At 37.3% G+C, this 22,624-nt stretch overlaps 1 protein-coding gene across 1 annotated transcript in view; it reads right to left on the bottom strand.

Moving 5' to 3' along the window:
- Positions 1-17,201: 17,201 nt before the first annotated feature.
- LOC139438327 (cullin-4B-like) overlaps positions 17,202-22,624 on the bottom strand; it is a 182,146-nt gene continuing 176,723 nt past the window's right edge. The window contains exons 17-20 of the mRNA XM_071213425.1: positions 21,662-21,767; positions 21,421-21,593; positions 18,972-19,124; positions 17,202-17,404 (exon numbers count right to left, since the gene is read on the bottom strand). Coding sequence (XP_071069526.1) covers positions 17,309-17,404; positions 18,972-19,124; positions 21,421-21,593; positions 21,662-21,767 — 528 coding nt within the window. The 3' untranslated portion in view covers positions 17,202-17,308. The remainder of the gene's footprint in view (positions 17,405-18,971; positions 19,125-21,420; positions 21,594-21,661; positions 21,768-22,624) is intronic.

Genomic DNA, 22,624 nt, shown 5'->3' with positions numbered 1-22,624 from the left:
AAATAATTAAAGCTTTCAAAACATATATTAGGGATCAATTATATGAAGTGAAGGAAGAGATTAAGAATATGAAGAAAACACTTGGAGAGAATACAGAAGAAATTGCAAAAAAAAGATAACAGATATGATGGTGATGAAGAGCTCAATTCAAGGAATCAAAAATAAACTCTCAGCAAATAACAGAGGATGCAAAGAGGGAGAGGAGAGATTAAGTGATGTGGAAGACAACACATCTAAAATCAGATAGTACAGCTGATCAATGAAAAGACAGAAAAAATCCAGCAGGGACTTAGGGACCTGAATGACAATGCAAAACATAAAACATACACTTTTAGGCATCCCAGAAGGAGAAGAAAAGAGAAAGGGGATAAAAGGGGTGTTGGTGGAAATAATGGCTGAAAACTTCCCAAAACTTTTCAGGGAATGGATGTACATATCCAGGAAGTACAACGCACCCCAAACAGCATAAACCTCAACAGGCCTACCCCAAGACATATAGTACTCAAATTATCCAATGCTCAAGACAAAGGAAAAATACTAAAAGCAGGAAGCGAAAAGAGAACCATCACACACAAAGGAGGCTCCACAAGATTAAGTGCTGATTTCTCATCTGAAACCATGGAGGCAAGAAGGCAGTGGTATGATATAGTCAAGGTACTAAAAGAAAAAAATTTCCAACCAAGAATACTCTATCCAGCAAAGATAGCATTAAAAAATGATGGAGAGTTCAAAATATTCACAGATAAACAGAAACTAAGAGAATATGCCTACAAGAATCCTGCCCTTCAGAAAATACTGAAGGGAATTCTGCAGAAAGAAAGAAAAAATAGGAGAGACAGAGCTGGAGGACAGTGAGAGTAACTAAAAAGACAAAAAGAGAAAAAATAATTAAACAAAATATGACAAACATAAATCCAAAGAAAATATAGCTAATGTAAGTAATTCCTTGAAAGTAATAACACTGAATGTCAATGGATTAAAGTCACCTGTCAAGAGACTCTGATTGGAAGACTGGATAAGAAAATACAACCCATCTATATGCTGTCTACAGGAAACCCATCTTACACCCAGGGATACAAGGAGGTGACAAGTGAGTGCTGGAAAATAATCTTACAAGCAAACAATAACCTAAAAGGGCAGGAGTAGCTATATTAATATCAGACAAAATAGACTTTAAATGCAAAATAATCATGGAAGACAAAGATAGACAGTATATATTAGTGAAAGGGACAATCTTTCAAGAAGAAAGAACAGTCATAAACATTTATGCTCCTAAAAAGGGTACCTCCAAATATGTGAGGCAAACACCAGAAAAACTAAGCAAAGGAACAGATGCCTCTACAATTATAGTGGGGAAATTTAATACACCACTATTGACTTTGGACCGAACTTCTCAAAAGAGAATCAATAAAGAAACAAAGACTTTGAACAGTATATTAGAGGAGATGGACCTAATAGACATATACAGAACATTAAACCCAAATACAATAGGCTATACATTCTTCTCAAGTGCACACGGATCATTCTCCAAGACAGACCACATGCTAAGTCACAGAGACAGTCTCAATGAATTCAGAAAGATTGAAATCATACAAAATAAGTTTTCTGACAACAGTGGAATACAGCTGGAAATCTGCAAGGGTCAGAGACCCAGATTTGGCACCAAGATTTGGAAAGTAAACAGCACACTCTCAGAAAAACAGTGGGTCAAGGAGGAAATCTCAAAAAGAAATTAATAACTACCTTGAAACTAATGAAAATGATAACACAACATATCCAAACTTATGGGATGCAGCAAAAGTAGTACTGAGAGGGAAATTTATAGCCATAAATTTATGTATCAAAAAAGAAGAAAGAGCTAAAATTGAAGAACTGCACATTTGGAGGAATTACTAAAAAAACAACAAAACTAAGCCCACAGGAAGAAGAAAGAAAGCAATAACAAAGATCACAGCAGAACTAAATGAAATAGAAAATAAGAAAGCACTTGAAAAAATAAACAAAACAAAGACCTGATTTTTTGCAAAGATCAATAAAATTGACAAACCCTTAGCTAGCCTAACAAAGAAAAAAAGAGAGAAGATACAAACACACCAAATAAGAAATGAGAAAGGAGATATCAGCACTGGTCCCACAGAAATAAAGACTATCATAAGAGGATACTCTGAAAAACTATATGCCAACAAGGACAATTGAGAGGAAATGGACAAATTCCAAGAAACACATAAGCAGCCTACATTGACAAAAGAGGAAATTGACAATCTCAAAAAACCAATCTCAAGTAAAGACATAGAATCAGTCATTAAACACCTCCCAGCTATGAAGGACCCTGAGCCAGATGGCTTCACAGATGAATTCTACAAAACATTCCAGAAAGAATTAACGCCAATCTTGCTTAAACTCCTTGAAAAAATCAAAATGGAAGGAACATTGCTGAACTCATTCTATGATGTCATTCTCTGATTCTTGTTCAGGGATAGGAAGACTAAATATCATTAAAATATCTATATTACCCAAAGTAATCCACAGATTTAATACAGTCCCAATTAAAATGAACACAGCATATTTTACTGAATTAAAAAAACTAACTATGAAATTCATTTGGAAGGGCAAGAGGCCCTGAAAAGCAAAGATATAATAATAATAATAATAATAATAATAAACTGGAGGAATCATACTACCTAACTTTAAAACATACGACAAAACTACAGTGGTCAAAATGGCATGTTATGGCATGAGGGTAGACATACTAACCAATGGAACCGAAATGAGAGTTCTGCTATAAATCCTTGCATATACACAGTCATCTGATATTTGAAAAGGCCAACAAACCCACTCAGCTTGGACAGAATGGCCTCTTCAATAAATAGTGCTTGGAGAATTGGATATTCATATCTAAAAGAATGGGAGAGGAATGTCATCTCACACCTTATATAAAAATCAACTCAAGATGGATCAAAGACCTAAATATAAGTGACAAGACCATAAAAATCTTGGAAGATGCAGAAGCATCTCCTGGATCTTGTAATAGTAAATGGCTTCATGAATTTTACACCTAAAGCACAAGTAGTTAAAGAAAAAATAGATAAATGGGACCTCCTCAAAATTAAGACCTTTTATACCTCAAAATTTTGTCAAGAAAGAGAAAAGACAGCCTACTGACTGGGAGAAAATATTTGATAACTATGTGTCTGATAGTAGTCTAACATCAGCATATACAAAGAAATTCTATATCTCAAAAATAAAAAGACAACCCATTTTATAAATGGGCAAGTGATTTAAACAGACACTTCTCCAAAGAAGAAATTCAAATGGCTAAAAAGCACATGAAATGATGTTAACATCATGAGCTATTAGGGAAAAGCAAAACAAAATTATAGTAAGATACCATCTTATACCCATTAGACTGGTGGCCCTTAAAAAACAGTGGTCTACAAGTGTTGGAGAGAATGTAGAGAAATGGAAACCCTCATCCACTGCTGGTAGGAATGTAGAATGGTCCAGCCATTGTGCAAGATAGTTTCTTTCTTCAAAACAGTAACTATAGATTTGCCATATGACTCAGCAACTCCACTGCTGGGTATATAACCAGAAGAACTGAAAGAAAAGACACAAACAGATATATGCACATCAATGTTCATAGCAGCATTATTCACTATTACCAAAAGTTGGATAAACCCAATTTCCCATTATTAGATGAATGGATAAACAAAATGTGTATATACATATAATGGAATATTACTCAGCTGTGAGAAGGAATACAGTTTTAATACACAGGATATCATGGATAAATCTTGACAGCCTTATGTTGAGTGAAGCAAGACTTAGGTTGAGTAAAACAAGCCTTATGTTGAGTGAAGCAAGCCAGGCATTGAAGGACAAATATTACATGACCTCTCTTATATTAAGCAAATTGAGCCAACTCAGTGCAAGAGTTTAGAAGATAGGTTTACAGGAAATGGAAAGAGAGAAGGTTGTGAGCCAATGTCCACATGGGTGAAATCTATGATAAGGGGGAAATGATTAGTTATTCAGTGAAGGGATATGACAGGGGTGTAGGTTTCTATTGGGTTGGGTGGTACAAGCTTGACCAGGGGGTAGGGGGGGATGGTGGGTAGACACTCCATGGAACTGGGGGAATGGTTGGGGGAGGGAGCAGGTGAATACTGGGGATTGTTGGGTACACAGTTGAAACTACAATGTCAAGAAAGCTCTTTTTGCAATATGACAAGGAAGGGTTACTGATTTAGGGTGTTGGATGGGGGTGTATTTGGGATAGCATGCACCTGGGGCAGTCTTCTAGAAAGCGTGGAGCCGCCATTTTGTTACAGTGTTGTATCAGTGGGTGGAAACCCATATTATGAGAGGAAAGGAGTTGGACTCCCATCCTGGGGAGGCGACTATGTTCTCAAACAGAGGGGGTGTGTCTCTCAAGAGCATGGGCGGTTCCTAATAGGGGAGGGGAGACTAGTGTGTCAAGCCCTCAGCATTGTTGTAACTATGAATCTTGTCCTTTAAGGAGTGAAGACTGCTGTCACTGTGGGTCCTGGGGAGGGCGGGGGGGGGGGGGAACCAGGAAGGAGGAATAGAATAGATGGAAGAGGGAATAACTGCAGGGCAATGGAAGTGTTCTATATGATCCTGCAGTGCTGGAAATTTAACAAGTCATGTTAAATTTCACCAGAAATTTATAAATGTATATGGTCTACAATGTAAACCATAAAGTAAACTACTGACATGGTTAGTAGTTATATTTCAATATCTGTACATCAGCTGTAACAACTCAATTAAAAAGTCTTTTCTCCAGCTAAAATAAGCCCTAACCACTCTTCCAGCACTAGCCTTCCTCAACCCCACCTAGCCCTTCCAACTATATGTAGACCCAAGACAGAGCTTTGCAGTAGGCCTACTTGTACAGGCCTACAGTTCCAACACTCATGCCACAGTTTATTTCTGTAAATAAGTGGACCAAAACATTCTGGGAAGGCCAACTGCCTCCATACTCTAGCTGCTGTTTTCCTTCTAACCCTTAAAAGTTTAAAACTGCTATCTTCCAAACCCTTGCTATTTACACCTCTCATACCCTACAGGCCCTTCTAACCCATCTGGCAGTATCAATAATCTTAAACACCCACTTAAAGGCTCTACACACAACCCTTTTAGAAAAACCTAATGTTATCCCCCTCCAGTGTACCTCCCTCAACTTTGCCACCCTCCTGACACCAGACTGTCATCCCCATGATGACAGTGAACACACCTGCTCAGAAATATTAGACCATTTCCTAAACCCCTTTCCTAACATCTATGACTATGTACTCCCATCTGGCTCACTGATGACAAAGAAAACAATTCCACTCTAGCAGGATATGCCATCATAAACCTATATAATATCATATAATTAAATGCTCACCCACTGGGAACAACCTCACAACAAGCAGAACTCATTGCTTTAACTAGTGCACTAACCAGGCCAAAAGGTCTCTCTTTAAACATATATACAGAGTCAAAATACACCTACCATATCACCCATTCACACACCCCAATCTGGAGTGAAAGAGGATAGATACCTCACAACTACTGGGCCCCCATCATCAATAGTCACGCTCCTCCATGCAGCATCCCTCCTGCTGCAAGCAGCTATTCTCCATTGCAGAGGGCACCACATTGCAAAGGGCATCCACATCCATAACTTAAGGCAATAACAAAACAGACAAAGAAGTTAAATTATAGGCCACACAAAATCAAACCACCCCATTAGTTTTAGTCCTACTCCTATTCCCACCCACTTATTACTCAGAAGAAATAAATTCTCTCACTTAAGATGAATCATCTCTCAAAGAAGAATGTTTCATAAAAAAACAACAAAATCATTCTACCAAGACAAGAAAGTCATAACATTCTTACTGCTATTCATAACCACTTCCATGTTAGCTCAAACCACTAACACAATTCTTCCCAATTCCTTGACCATCCCAATCTCAATAGTCTCTCCACAATCTCTTCTTTTTGCTCTGTTAAAAATTTCACCTCAGAAACACCGTTTCTCCATCTTTCCCAACACATAAAAACTCTGGACAAGACTGGCAAATCGACTTCACACACATGCCTCTGGTCAAAAATACCTTCTAGTCTCTGCAAACACCTTTTCAGGATGAGTAGAAGCCTTCCCAAGCATCCCTGAAAAGGCAGGTGTAGTTGTTAAAATCCTAACCAATGAAATCATCCCCTGATTCAGCCTCCCTACCTCCATTCAATCAGAAAGCACCACCGCTTTCACACCCCCACATCATATAAGGTGTCTGCACTTCCTTCAACATTACCTGGAAACTACACATTCCTTACAGACCCAAGCAAGGTAGACAAACATATGGTCTAATCTAAAGCCATCTTACCAAATTCATGAATCTAACTCAGGCTACCCGAATAGACTTACTACCTGTCGTTCTCCTAAAGCTGTACTCATTACCTTGCTACACTCACCTCCTAAGCCCTTTTGAAATACTGAACAAATGCCCTTATACTGGGAAATATATCCTCTGCCCCCTCCCTGCTAATAGATTATCTTCTACTCTAAATCAAAAACAATACTTCCTAGATCCTGGAGACGGGGCCTATTTAAAAGTCCTCCATCCCAAACCACACTAGATTTTGTGATCAGACCCATATCTAGTTCCCCTAACAACTCTAATAGCAACAAAACTATCAGGTTTTCTCTCTTGGATTCACCTTTTCAGGTTAAAACTTGCCCACATATCAACAGAAGCAGACTCCAGTCCCACATCATCCTCATGTCTTAACCCCAACCCAGAGGAATCAACTCCAGCAAACAAACAACACCCTCCTACCTATACCTGTGAAGTTCAGGGAAATCTCAGATTATGAATAAGAAAGCTCCCTGGTGAGATTCCCCCGGTTCCTCCCCTTAATGAAACCTCACCATAAAGTTCCTAAAATTATATCCTCACATTTACCTACCACACCACAATCCTGCCTGAATCTGAACCTGTCTCTGAGCCTCTTTAACCTGAGATCTAACAATTAGTAAGAGTAACTAAAAAGTAAAAGACAGAAAAAAGTAAGATATGGCATATGAATAAAGAATAAAATGGTCAAATATATGACATATGAATAAAGAATAAATGCCAAAGAATAAAATGGTCAAAGTAAATAATGCCTTTAAAGTAACAATATTGAATGTTAATGCACTGAACTCCCCAATCAAGAGACACAAATTAGTAGAATGGAAAAAAAGAGCCATCTATATACCATCTACTATAGGATTGCCTTAGATGAATGGATACAAATGGGGTGAGATTATGAAAAGATATTTCAAGCAAACAATCAAGAAAAGAGATGGGATAGCTAAACCAGTATCAGACAAAACATATTTTAAATGCAAAAATTTTAAAGAGACAATAAGGACTTTATATATTAATAAAAGGGGTCACTCACCAAGAAGAAATAACAATCCTAAATATCTATGTACTTAATCATGGTGCCCAAATATATGAGCAAACACTGACAAAACTGAAGGGAAAAATAGGTGTCTCTGCAATAATAGTTGGAGACTTCAATACACAACTATTCTCAATAGACAGAAGACCTAGAAAGAGGATTAATAAGCACACAGGGAGCTTGGGTAATATGATAAATGAACAAACCTAACAGACATCTATAGAAGAACACTGCACCCAAAATAGCAGGATATATGTTCAAGTCAGCATGGGTCTTTCTACATATATCAATTCACAAAATACGTCTCAGTAAATTTTAAAAGATTGAAATTATACAAAGTACTTTTTTTTTAAGATTTATTTGTGTCCCTCTCCTTCCCCCTCCTGCCCTGGTTGTCTCTTCTCTGTGTCTGTTTGCTGCATCGTCTTCTTTGTCTGCTTCTGTTGTTGTCAGCAGCACAGAAATCTGTGTTTCTTTTTGTTGTGTCATCTTGTTGTGTGAGCTCTCCGTGTGTTTGGCACCATTCCTGGGCAGGCTGCACTTTCTTTTGCACTGGGCAGCTCTCCTTACTGGGCATGCACTCCTTGCACATGGTGCTCCCCTACATGGGGGACACCCCTACATGGGGGACACTCCTGCATGGCAGGGCACTCCTTACACGCATCAGTGCTGCATATGGGCCAGCTGCACATGGGTCAAGGAGGCCCAGGGTTTGAACCATGGGCCTCCCATGTGGTAGATGGATGCCCTAACTACTGAGCCAAGTCTGCTTTCCACAAAGTACTTTTTATAATCACAATGGAATTAAGCTGGAAATCAGTACCAGGGAGACCAGGAAATTTAACAAATACATGGAGATTAAACATCACACTCAAAGAACTAGGAAGCCAAAAAGAAATTGCATGAGAAATCAGCAAATTACTAGATGAATGAAAATGAGAAAACAACATAATCAAAATGTATGGTATGCAGCAAAAGACAGTGCTGAGAGAGAAATTTATAGCCCTAACTGCTGGCATAGAAAAGAAGAGCTAAAATCAAATACCTACAATTATATAAATTGTAAATGTCAATAAATTTATAGACATTTAGACTAGAAGATATGTATGGCAGGGAAGGGACAGAAGGATTAAGAGGTGATTGCTAAAGGGTAGGGAATTTCTCCTTTTGGAGTAATGAAAATGTTCTAATATTGACTGTGATGATGAATGCACAACTTTGTGATTATAACAAAAGCCAATGAATGTACACTTTAGATGGATTGTATGATTTTATGAATATGCTGCAATAAAACTGCTTTTAAAAAGTATCCTTTTCTGATTTAAAATCTAGAATTAGAATCTTTTAAAAAGATTGTCAAAATATGCTGAGAGAGCAGGGAGAAAAAAGAGCCAAATGAGGTATTTAAATAGGATAATGAATTAAACTGCAAATAACAACTTTATAAAGCACACATTTTTCAGATTCATACTACATTTCACTGTATTAAGTTAGAAGAATTTAAAATCTAAATCTTCTAGATGATTCTAAACAGGAAATAGCCAATTTTAATGAAAGACTGTGAATATAAAAGTTCTTGGGAAACGGACTTTGGCCCAGTGGTTAGGGCGTCCGTCTACCACATGGGAGGTCCGCGGTTCGAACCCCGGGCCTCCTTGACCCGTGTGGAGCTGGCCATGCGCAGTGCTGATGCGCGCAAGGAGTGCCGTGCCACGCAGGGGTGTCCCCCGCGTGGGGGAGCCCCACGCGCAAGGAGTGCGCCCGTGAGCAAAGCCGCCCAGCGTGAAAAGAGGGAGCAGCCTGCCCAGGAATGGCGCCGCCCACACTTCCCGTGCCGCTGACGACAACAGAAGCGGACAAAGAAACAAGACGCAGCAAATAGACACCAAGAACAGACAACCAGGGGAGGGGGGGAAATTAAATAAAATAAATAAATCTTTAAAAAAAAAAAAAAGTTCTGGACAATCACTAGCTTCTTGTTATGTAGATCAAAACTTACATCTGTTGTCAACACATTTTTGTTAATAATAAAAAAGATAATCTGCTACATAAAAAAGAATGGAAAAACCATGATCTATCAAAAAGAGTGGACTAGAGCATAACTACTGAAGCAAATAGAAAATTTACACCACCAGTCTCTTTTCAGGACTTACTGAAAATAGCTCCCGTACCTATTTCCAAACATTATCTCAGAACCTCCAGGAAAGTCTAGATGAAATCTCCAAAAGCCTTATACAAGTACAAGATCAGGTATACTTCCAGGCAGCAATCACCTTACAAAATGGAAAAGGACTAGACCTTTAAACTGCAAAAAAAGGTAGACTCTGCTTAGTCTTAGAAGAAGAAAGCTGTTCTTATTTCAACCAATCTGGAATAGTTAGAGAAGCAGTAAAAAAACTAGTTGACTGAGCCTCCAAAATTTACCAACAAGGGGAAGGGCAAATGGTGGCTGAGTGAGTGCACCTGATAGTCTCTCCTGCAAAGAAGTGGCTGGGCAGTGTTGGAAATTCTTTGGGACCGGGCTGTTTCGGGATTTTGCAGGGCAGGAGGTGTCTGGACATCCATTTGGTGGGAAGGTAACAGAGAAAATTCCTGTATAAGATAAAATTGAGGCTCTCTTACATGGAGGTGGGGGCTGCACGCAGGATGCCCCCTCCTGGGGTGGGCGGAGCTGTGGCACTGACGCTGTGGTGGTGATTCCTGGAGGCTCTGCGGTACTGGGGAATTCATAAGCTCTGAGCAGGCTATTGGGGGGCTAACAGGGCAGGAGGATTTCACAGACTGATTTGGGGAGACAAACAGGAGGTTTATTGCAAGGTGGGGAATTTTTGATTGCAGACACAAATAATAGCGCTTCTGGCTGGAGCCCCAGGCCCAAGGTCAGCTGCTGATCTGCAGCAGCCTTAAATTGCTTGCAATAAAGAGACATCACCAGGAGGCTGTTTCAGGGACTGGCAGGGTGGGAGATGTCTGGAAGCTGGTGAGGGGAATATTTTGGGAAGCATGGGAATTTCTACTTCAGACTCTGATATCAGCGATACCAGCAGGATCCCCTCCTCCTGGGCCTGGCTATTGATCTGCAGCATCATTAATTTGGCTGCAGTGTAGAGGCACCCCCAGGTGGCCATTTTGGGGGCTTACAGGGTAGGAGGTGTCCTGAAGTCAAATTGGTGATACAGCCACAGAAGAGACCGGAGTGAGAGGGTGAATTACAGGGTTCTGACACATAGTTCAGAGTTTGCGATGTGACCTCCCCCATAGGGCTGGCATCAGCTGCGGGGATCCCTGAAGGCTGTGCTGCACTGTGGTGCTCCCAGGCTCCCTGTCAACCAGATTGGAGGTTGCCAGGTCTGAGTCACCTAAACCCTGGTGGCCCACAACCCAGAGACTCAGAACTTTTAAGTCTGCAATATCACAGACTTTCCATCCCTGAATCCATCATGCCCTGAGGTCCATCTGAGGTCCTTGAATGTCCTAGCCCACAACATTTGTGTTTTTTCTTTTTCTTGTTTTGTTTTTATTTTATTGTCTTGATTGCTAACATTGCATTATCTCCTAGTCTTTTCTCCCATCGTATCCCCCAAAGTCTTTTTTTTTTCTCTCTCTCTCTCTGGTCCCTCATTTTCTCTTATTTTATCTCAATTATACAATAGGTGACACAGGGAACACCTCACATTTGCTGGGTTTCCTCATCCTCCGCTGCCTCATTTCTGTGTGAATTGATTTTGGCTACCTACACTATCCCCTTTCCCCTACATCTTGATATCCCCCATCATCTACTGTCTCTCCTATATTCCACCTCCCTTTCTTTGATCCCCAAGGTGTCTAACTCTTAATTTCTAATACCTTTGTTTTGTTTTCTTTTATCCACTCTTGAAACTATTGCCATTCTTTTCTTTTTCCCTCTCTCATGAAAACACTAGCTTTTTAATTCATAGCATATTCCTCCCATATTTAGACAACTACCTCATTATAGGTACTCTACCTACTGCTATAACTCTACACAACTTACATGAATCTAATATCCATCCTCCCAGATCTCATATTGTTGCTCTGTTAACATTTATTAGTGATATGGAAGACAGTATATCAGAAATCAAACATAGTAGAATTGATCGATAAAAAGATAGAAAAACTCCAGCTAGGACTTAGGGACATGAATGACAATGCAAAATGCACAAACATACGTATTATAGGCATTCCGGAAGGAGAAGAGAAGGGAAAGGGATCAGAAGGAGTGTTGCAGGAAATAATGGCTGAAAACTTCCCAGATCTACTGAAAGAGACAGATGTACATATCCAAGAAGCACAGCGCACCCCAATCATCATAAACCCCAACAGGCCCACCCCATGACAAATACTTGTCAAATTATCCAACGCTCAAGACAAAGAGAAAATTCTAAAAGCAGCAAGAGAAAGAAAACCATCACATACAAGGAAGCTCCATAAGATTAAGTGCTGATTTTCATCTGAAACCATGGAGGCAAGAAGGCAGTGGTATGATATAGTAAAGGTACTAAAAGAAAAAAAAATTCCAACCAAGAATACTCTACCCAGCTAAACTAGGATTCCAAAAATGATGGAGAATTCAAAATATTCACAGATAACAGAAAGTGAAAGAGTTTGCCAACAAGAAACCTCCCCTTCAAGAAATTCTAAAGGGAGTTCTGCAGGAAGAAAGGAAAAAACAGGACAGGCAGAGTTGAAAGAGACTGTAAAAGCAACAAAAAAGACAGAAAAAACAAACAAAATATTACAAACACAAGTCCAATCAAAAGATGGCTAACATAAATAATTCCTTGAAACTAATAACACTGAATGTCAACGGATTAAACTCACCTATCAAAAGATTCAGACTGGGACATTGGATAAGGAAATATGACCCACATATATGCTGTTTACAAGACACACATCTTAGACCCAGAGACTCATGGAGGCTGAAAGTGAATGGTTGGAAAACAATATTACAAGCAAACAATAACCAAAAAAAGGCAGGAGTAGCTATATTAATATCAGACAAAATAGACTTTAAATGTGAAACAATTGTGAGAGACGAAGAAGGATACTACATATTAGTGAAAGGGACAATCTGTCAAGAAGAATGAACAATCATAAATATTTATGCTCCTAACAAGGGCACCTCTAAATATGTGAGGCAAATGCTGGAAAAACTAAGTGAAAGAATAGATGCATCTACAATTATAGTGGGGGATTTTAATACACCACTATGAACTCTGGACAGAACATCTCAAAAGAGAATCACTAAAGAAACAAAATATTTGAACAGTAATTAGAGGAGCTGGATCTAATAGACATATACAAATCATGACATGCAAACGCATCAGGATATACATTTTTCTCAAGTGCACATGGATCATTCTCCAAGATAGACCATATGCTAGGCCACAAAGAAAGGCTTAATGAATTCAGAAAGATCAAAATCATACAAAATAATATCTCTGATCACAGTGGAGTGAAACTGGAAATATGCAAGGTCCAGAAGCCCATATTTCACACCAAGATATGCAAATTAAACAGCACACTCTTAGAAAAACACTGGGTCAAAGAGGAAATCTCCAAAGAAATCAATGACTACCTTGAAACAAATGATAATGATAACAAAACATACCAAAATTTATGGGATTCAGCAAAAGCAGTACTGAGAGGGAAATTTATAGCCATAAATTCATACAGCAAAAAGGAAGAAAGAGCAAAATTTGAAGAACTAACTGCACATTTGGAGGAATTAGGAAAAAGAACAGCAAATAATCCCACAGGAAGAAGAAGGAAGGAAATAACAAAGATAAGAGCAGAACTAAATGAAATAGAAAATAAGAAAGCACTTGAAAATATAAACAACACCAAGAGCTGGTTTTTTGAGAAGATCAATAAAATTGACAAACCTTTAGTGAGACTAACAAAGAAAAAAAGAGAGAAGATGCAAATACACAAAATAAGAAATGAGAAAGGGGATATCACCACTGACCCAACAGAAATAAAGACTATCAGAAGAGGATACTTTGAAAAACTACATTCCAACAAAAATGACAATTCAGAGGAAATGGACAAATTCCTAGAAACACATACACAGTCTATATTGACAAAAGAAGAAATTGATGATCTCAACAAACCAACCACAAGTAAAGAGATAGAATCAGTCATTAAAAACCTCCCAACTAAGGAAAGCCCAGGGCCAGACGCCTTCACAGGTGAATTCTACAAAACATTCCAGAAAGAACTAACACCAATCCTGCTGAAACTCTTCCAAAAAATTGAAACAGAAGGAACATTGCCTAACTCCTTCTATGATGCCAACATTACCCTAGTATCAAAGCAAGCCAAACAAAGACACCACAAGAAAGGAAAATTACACACCAATTTCTCTAATGAACCTAGACACAAAAATACTTAACAAAATACTTGCTAATCATATTCAACAACACATTAAATGAATTATACATCACGACCAAGTGGGATTCATTCCAGGTGTGCAAGGATGGTTCAATGTAAGAAAATCAATCAATGTGATACACCATATAAACAGACTGAAGGAAAAAAATCACGATTATATTTATAGATGCAGAAAAGCATTTGACAAAATACAGCACCCTTTCTTGATAAAAACACTCCAAAAGATCGGAATACAAGAAAATTTTTTGAACATGATAAAGATTATATATGAAAAACCTACAGCCAACATCATTTACAATGAGAAATCCTAAAATCCTTCCCTCTAAAGTCAGGAACAAGACAAGGATGCCCACTGTCTCTCCTTCTATTTAACATTGTCTTAGAAGTACTTGCTGAGAAAACCTTTTCAAAATATAATTAGGAAAGTTACCTGTTTAAGATACTCAAAGGGGATATTTGACGCAGGACAGACTCCTAGGGAATATCTGAATGCTCATTTTGCCAGAGTGGGTTATACCATTGGGTAGAGACCCATATAATGAGAGTGAAGGTGGACCCACATCCTGGGGAGGACTAATGTCATCAAATAGAGGAACTGTATTTCTCAAGAGAAATGGTGGCTCCCAGGGCATTAGGGTAGTTGAGCAAGTCAAACCCTCGACACTGTTGCAAGTATCGCTGAACATGGTTCTTCAAGAAATGAAGATTGACTGTCACTGTGGGGCCCAAGGGGTGGGGGAAATTGATATTGAATAGATGGAACCAAAGTAAATGTGAGGGCAAAAGAAGTGTTTCACAAGAGTACACAAGGATGAATATAAAACATGTAATATTACAGCAAAAACATATAGGGGACGACAGACTAATAATGTAAACCATAATATAAAACATAGGATAACTAAAAAATTCAGAAAATTGTATAGCCTAAAGTATGAACCACAATGTAAACATAAATGTTACCTTGTCTGAAGCTATTGTCTCAATATCTGTACATCAGTTTCAGTAAATATGATATGAATAAGTTAAAAGATTATTGCTGTGGAAGGGAAAAGGTTTTATAATGGATATGTGGGAGTACTGTATATTGTATAGATGAATTACTGTGATCTAAGCCTCTTGTGAAGAGACTCTCAATAATTAGGAAAAGAGAAAAGAAAACAATAGGATGTAGAATTTGTCCAAATCAATATGTATTCTATATCTAACCTTTAAACTCATCGCTCTATTCCATTTTACTAGTAAGGGACCCTGACATTATATTGGGCTTCACTTTTCAGGAAGTTTTGGATCACAGAACGGTTCAACAATGGCAGCAGAGGAATACTGGTATGGAATGTTATTGACAGGCGATATATGGTTAACAGGGAGTTATACAGGGCATGTGTCCTGGGTGCATGGAAATGTTTGGATACACTTATAGTGGAAACAATTAAAAACGACAGCTGGGGGGGGGGGTTGGGCTCTGTCGTGGTCCCTAGGGGAGCAGCAGCAGTCCCCCAGGTGCAACGGTAAGGACCAGGAAGGAATGTGGGTCTAAAAGTGAGCCCCTACTAATGACTATGCTTGTGAGCCTACACACCTGAAATAAGAACAAGGCCTAGAGCAGCACTGTGCCTAAGAGTTCCCTCCTGACAGCTTCCATGTTACTCAAATGTGGCCAGTCTTGAAGCCAAACTTAGCATGTAAATTCAATGCCTTCCCCCCAGCGTGGGACATGACACCCGGGGATGAGCCTCCCTGGCACCAAGGAATCAATACCAAGTACCAGCTGGTGACATAACTAGAAAACAACCTTGAATTAAAGGTTCAACGCGGACCAGCAGAATATGCCTGTCTACATATAATAACAGGAGTTAAAAATGCTGTTTGACCTAAAGTAAGGGAGAAATGGAAAGGACAAATGAGTTCATATGGCTATGAGTCTCTAAAAAAGAGTCTGGAGGTTGTCAGAAGGATTGCCCTTATGCACACCTGAGCAGAGTCTCAGAAACAAAGTAGATACAACCTCAGGTATTTGTCCTTTTGAGGGCTAAAGAGACCCACAGGTTCTATGGTCATGGCAGATTGAGTTCACTGCCATGCCAGTTGGCCCTTCTTTGGAGCTGGTGTTTCTGCGTGATGGAGCTGGACTCAGATGGGATATCTTTTCACAAGCCTTTCATGCTACTTTACTGGAATTGTAGTTGGTGCTGGGGCTTAAGTTATATCTAGGGGATTTGAATCTCTGGACTGACAATATGATAGCCTGGCCCTGAGCCTCAACAGACTTCAGCTCCTACACTCTGATTTATTGGACTTACCGCACTCAGTTAACATGAAGTTGAAGAATGTCAACCACCATACCAAGGAGCCTAGAGTGCCTACAACTGAAAGCAGGAGGATTGCATCCAGCATCCATGTGGAATCTAAGCCCCCTCTTGACATAGATGTGGAATGGACACAACCAAGCCAAGGCCCACAGGAAGGAGGAATATAGTAAGGATCAGAGTGGACTTAATGATATCCTATTCATGAACTATTGTGGTTAATAATCAAGAAAATGTGGCATTGGTGTGGAAAAAGTGGTCATGGTGGCTGCTGTGTGTGGGGAATGGGAGGAAGAGATGAGATGTGGAAGCATTTTCGGGACTTGGAGTTGTCCTGGGTGGTGCTCCAGGGACAACTGCCAGACATTGTATGTCCTCCCATGGCCCACTGGATGGAACGTCGGCGAGTGTGGGCAATAGTGCGGAACACGGGACATGGGGTGCAGCAATGCCTGGAGATGTACTCACCAGACGCAATTGATGTGTCATGATGATGGGGGAGAGTGTTACTGTGGGGAGAGTGGTGGGGTGGGGGAGGTGGGGGTGAATGGGGACCTCATATTTTTTTAATGTAATATCTTTTAAAAAATGAATAAATTGATTAGAATTTGGAAAATACAAGAAAAGAAAAAAAAACAACAAAATTTACCAACACTCTTCAGACTCCTGGAGACGAGGGACTTATAACCCATGGTTAATTCCTACCCTTACCACACTTGCAACTCTCATTCTCCTCATATCAATAGGTCCATATATCATCCACACATATATCATTAACTCGGTTTATTCAAACAACCATCTGAAATACCACCCATAATCTTCTCCTGCTGTCGGAAATAAAGTACAAGTCACTGAACCAGAGGTCACAGTCAAAATATCTCATTGCTGAAAAGGGGACAAGAGAATCCAGTGTCGACCCATACATAACAGAAGGAAGTAGCCAGAAGAATTTTGATGCCCCCACTCCCTTGCTTCCCCATCGCACGTTAATGGAAATTATAATTTCACAGATACATTTATATTTTAATACATTGCTTTTATTCAAATCTCAGGAGAGTTTTTTAATCAATTAACAAACCATAAGGCACCTGCTAACAAGAGGGAATGAAATCAAGTGTTCAAATTAAGCCAGGGTTTTATGCAATATACTTGTACTGGTTTGAATTTTCTTTATCCCTTTCCATGTAGTCTCTTTCAATTAAGGATTCTATTCTCTTCTTCAGATCACTAGGCTATAAAATAAAACAGACTATTAGCATTAAGAAGTGAATTCACAATATTAACCATCCCCCAAATATACATAATAAACTACTGCATTTAATCTACATATACATTAAAAATAAAACATATACTGCCTAATTAAACATATCTAGTACAAAAATCTAGACATACACAAGAAAATTGCTGAATACAAATGAAAGGTGACAAAAAAGTAAAGAAAATACATGAAAATTTTAATCTGGTATAAATTTTAAAACAAATACAAATTCTTTATATAATTTTGTAGGGAAAATACTTATATTTGACAACCAAGATACACTGTGTAGTTAAGGCTCAAAGGCATTAGCTACTTGATTTGACTGTTTCAGTTGAGAGCATATTTACTTTGCATTTAAAGACTAATATAAATAAATAATTGAATCAAAAAGCCCATGATTTATTAACGTAAAAGAAAGCACCAAGTCAAGTAGGGAATAGAGAAAGAAATAAAGCATGAATGCGTTACTTTCAAGCAGAAACAAATAGCATTTAAAAGTAAAAAGGGGGAAAAGAAAACAATAAGGGCAGTAGCAGGAAACATTTATATAACACTATATTTTAGGCACAGTTCCAAATACTTTATATAAATGAACTCTTTTAATGTAATAAGATTAAGAAATCTTTTTCTTTAACATTATCATTTTACTTGAGGAAACTGAGATAGAGAGTTTAGTACATAAAAAGAAAGTCAAAATCACAGAGAGTCAAAAGTAGGTGGAACAGAAATTTTAGCCATCTTGCTTTATGTCTTTCTGTCTATATTTATATTTTAATAATTATTTAAATTATATAGGAGTATAAATAATTTTTCACTTTAAAGACAAAATTCAGTTTGAAGCTTCTAAACTATATTTTAGAAAATATTTTATCCAAAGCCCAAACTATATTTTGTACAGTTTTAAAAAACCCTTTTTAAAAATTATTAGAATTGAGATTTTCCAAAAAGTTTGTGTTGTATAATCTGCTAGATTTGAAATATCTAATTTTCTAATATTCTAAAGACTAATCTCAAGAAACAAAAGACTGAAAAGGAGTATCATGATGACACCAAAGCCTCTTTGTTAGCAATTCTGAAGTGTTCAATTATATACAATACAAATAAAAATAATGGGTAAAGCATGCATATTCCAGGAAGGGAAGCTACAGAGATACAAAATAAAGATTTAAAATTAGATCATGATGATGGATGAGAATGTTGCTATGGGGGGAGTAGTGGGGTGAGCGGGGTGGGGGGTACATGGGGACCTCATATTTTTTTATTGTAATATTTTAAAAAATGAATTAAAAAAATAAGATCATGATACTCTTTCTTTTTTGATGTTTTAAATGTAATGAAAACATTGTTTCTGTTTATCAAATATACAATAATTAAAATACAGAAATACAGAGCATAAAAAGTAAAAGAAATCCTGTATTTTACAAACCATAATAACCATATTAAAATTGTTCACTCTATATAGCAGGTACAACTTTTATTTTAAAATACTTCATAAATTTTTTTTCTTGAATGCTTCTAAAATGCCACTACTGGAGATATACCTTTAATGCAAATTTCAGCTGGTTATATAATTCAGTGACAAGCACATTGTGGTTAAGTGTTTTCCTTATCTTCATAATTCGAACAATTGCAGCATCAATCTGGTATTGTCGGTCTTGGAAAACTCTCTCTGTAGTGACAGCACGTTCCTCTATCTAATGGAAATATTTAAAAATAGGTAAAATATAAATATTTAAACTTTTAATATATCTATCATCTGTGTAAAAAATATAATTTATGTTGAATGTACTAAGAGGATAACATTTTTTGATATTAATGTATATATATATTCACACACACATATAACGTATAACCTGCTTCTATCTGAAATGAAAATGCTCTCACACAATATACTTTCCAGAGTTAAAATTGACATTAAGTCCATTTTTCATTATTCAACGTTCACAGAAGCAATAACAGAAGATGGAAGCAATCCAAGTGTCCACCGACAGATAAATGGATAAACAAAATGTATGTACTTATACATATATAAAACTATAAAACATGATGCAACATAATAGTATTTTTCATCCATGAAAAGGAAAGTAGTTCTGATAAATGCTACAACACAGATGAAATTTGAAAACATTATATTGTGTGAAATGAGCCAGATACACAGGTTACCAGGACAGGCTGATGAGAGGAATGGGTAGTTATTTCTTAAGGGGTGGTAAATTTGTGATGGTAAGTTTGGGTAATCGATGTTGATGATGGTAGCAGAATACTGTGAATAAAATTGATATCAATGAATTGTACCCTTAAAAGTGGTTAAAATGGGAAATTTTGTGCTGTGTATTACAATATTGTGATTTTGCAATTTTACTGTATATTAAGAATTGCAAGAAGATAATCAACTTTACCGTCTGGTAACTTTTGAAAAAAATACAAAAATGCAATGTTCAAAATCCAAATTCAGTAATGACTTAAAAACGATCCAACCACTCTGTTTCTGGGTGGCATGTGGAGATGGAGAGCTGCCCAGACACCAACATAGACACTTGTGCTGAGCTTTATTCTCAGCACATGAATGTCCCAACCTAAAGCTGAAGATGCTGCCCTGGATGCACATGCCATCGACCATCATGGTATATGCACTGGTAGCGGTGTCTTACTTTCTCATCCCTGGGGGAGTAATTTATGATGTTATTATTGAACCTCCAAGTGTTGGATCTATGACTGATAAACATGCAAAGCAGAGGCCAATAGCTTTCCTGGCCTATGGAGTAAATGGACAATATATTATGGAAGGACTTGCATCCATCTTCCTGTTTATAATGGAAGTTTATGGTTAATAATCCTGGACTAAGCATGTGTAACAAACATTCCAAAACTCAATAGGATTTCTTCCTCTATTCCTTGGATTCTTCTGCACACTACTGAGTTTTTTCATAGGTAGAGTATTCTTAAAAATGAATCTGTCTGGCTATCTGATGGGTTAGAGTACCTTTTGAGAAGAAATCAATGAATACTGGGCTAGTTCCTACTAGAGAAGTTTAAAAGGATGTGTCAATCCTTTACTATGCAATGTGGAAAAGGATGAAAAGCAGCAGAGGAAAAAACAGTTAGTGAAAACACAGGAAGCTTATTATTTAGATTGGACTAGAATTTCTTCCTGCCAATATCAAAAATACAATCTCATCGCAGTATTTTTCCTTGCTGGCCTACACTGGCATACCAACAATGTTAAGTGGCATTGTGTTCTTAGTTTTTCATTTCTAGAAGGAAATATACTCCATTTCTACAACTGTAATATTGAATAAAATGATTTCTTTACAACTCCCTTACAGTTTTCGGAGATAACATTTCTGATTTTCAGAAATTAAAGTAAAATCAGGAAGCGAGATCATCTAACCTGACAACTCTGGACAGTTGATCAGCTTTACTTTTGGTGCTTTGCCTTTAAATAGACTGTGACAGTATATTATTTCAGACATGTAAGATTGTTTCTGAACAATAAGATGTATGAAAAAGCAGAAATACATAATTTTTCTAGCCCCTTTTAAAATGGACCCAACCAATACTGTATTCCTAGGTAAAGTCTTCCCATAATCCACATTTGGTAATAACTCTGAACTCTAAATTTCCGAAGAATTTTCTACTATAATTTTAAGCCATATAAAAAAGAATAGGATCTTTTTTCTTTACACATTTACTCAATAATTTTCATTGTTTACCTAAAAATTAGTAAACACAGTTTTTGTGTTATACATTTTTGCTAGACATGGGCAAAAGTTCTGAAATTGAGCAGTTTAAATAATAGATAGTTACAGAGACATTATTTCAGAAAACTATAATGCAAAAATGTTATGAAGACAAAGCACAGAATTCCTGTACTATGCAGTAGATTAAAGAATGGATGCAATTGAAAGAGTTATCAACAAGAAGATTTTACTGCAAAAGATATCAGAAAAGGATAGATAAGATTAGGAGGTTGACAAGAAACACAAATACCGGTTCCTTCATCTGGATTTGATTGATCTTTATCTTGAAGAGTTTGTGTTTGAATTCCTCATTACAAGAAAATTTGTCACCATCTTCCACATCTCTACTCTTCGGGATTTTAATGAGAACTTTAGCTCTGCCACAAGCTAATGACTGGAGGGTTCTTCTTAATTCTCTATCTTCTACATGAGAAAAAAAAATTAGTATTTCTATTAAAACACAAACATAAACAATTACAACCAATACTTACCTACTCCCGTAGTTGCCTTTATTTCTTCTAAACTGAATTCATCTCCTTCATTAAACATCAACAGCACCAATGTTTGGAAAAGGGAGACCTGAAGTTCCTTCTTCCCCTATTAGAAAACAGTAGTACAGTAATTTATGAGAGAAAGATAATTATTTATTTATGACTCAAATACTGCAATAAAGATACAGTAATACAAATTTTAAAATATATTGAATTCTACAAAGGTCAATGGAGAGATAAAAGTGGCTGGTTTCACTGACAGAGTTTACTTTTTTCCAAAAATAAATAAGCTTTCAAATTTAAATCTCTCGAATATTTATGCTATTACCTACTAGTGATCAAGGCATTCTTAATTTTAGCATCTAGTAATTTCCTATCCATCATTCACTTGTCAGTTATGAAGAAAACAATATTTCTTTTGGGGAAGTTTATGAGAGGGGCTGATTCAGTAGCCACTGAAATATATTGATTACTAGAAGAGTTATAAACTGATTTACACTCTATTATATAGGAGCTCAATTGAACTGTCTCTCCTATTACATCATTCTATTTACCCCTATTACATAGAATTCTTTTTTAGAATTTACTTCAAATAGTCTTAACACAATTTTAAACTATAACAACTGTCTTTGCAATATAAATTTAAATTATATTGCTTTAACTGCCTACTCATTCTAGCTCAATTTTCTTTTATTTTCTTCCAGTTCAGACCAAGGTGTAGCCTCATCCATGTTTAAGCCTTTCAATTTTGTCAGTGGTCCAAATCTTCCTATTAATTATCCCTTTCCCTCTGATATTCCCCCATGTAGTAAACCCTTTGGTGGTGTCTGAATCTTACACAATATGCATATACCTACCTAAGAAAAAGATTAAGAAATTACAAAACAGCATACACATGAAAGAAAATATTAAGAGTGGGAAAAGGAATATAGCATTTTATCTTTTTAAAGCTGGAAAAAAACA

Source organism: Dasypus novemcinctus, chromosome Y, assembly GCF_030445035.2.
Source record: "Dasypus novemcinctus isolate mDasNov1 chromosome Y, mDasNov1.1.hap2, whole genome shotgun sequence".
Classification (NCBI taxonomy): domain Eukaryota; kingdom Metazoa; phylum Chordata; class Mammalia; order Cingulata; family Dasypodidae; genus Dasypus; species Dasypus novemcinctus.
Note: the sequence above shows the minus strand (reverse complement) of the source record. Positions and strands in the feature narration are given on the sequence as shown.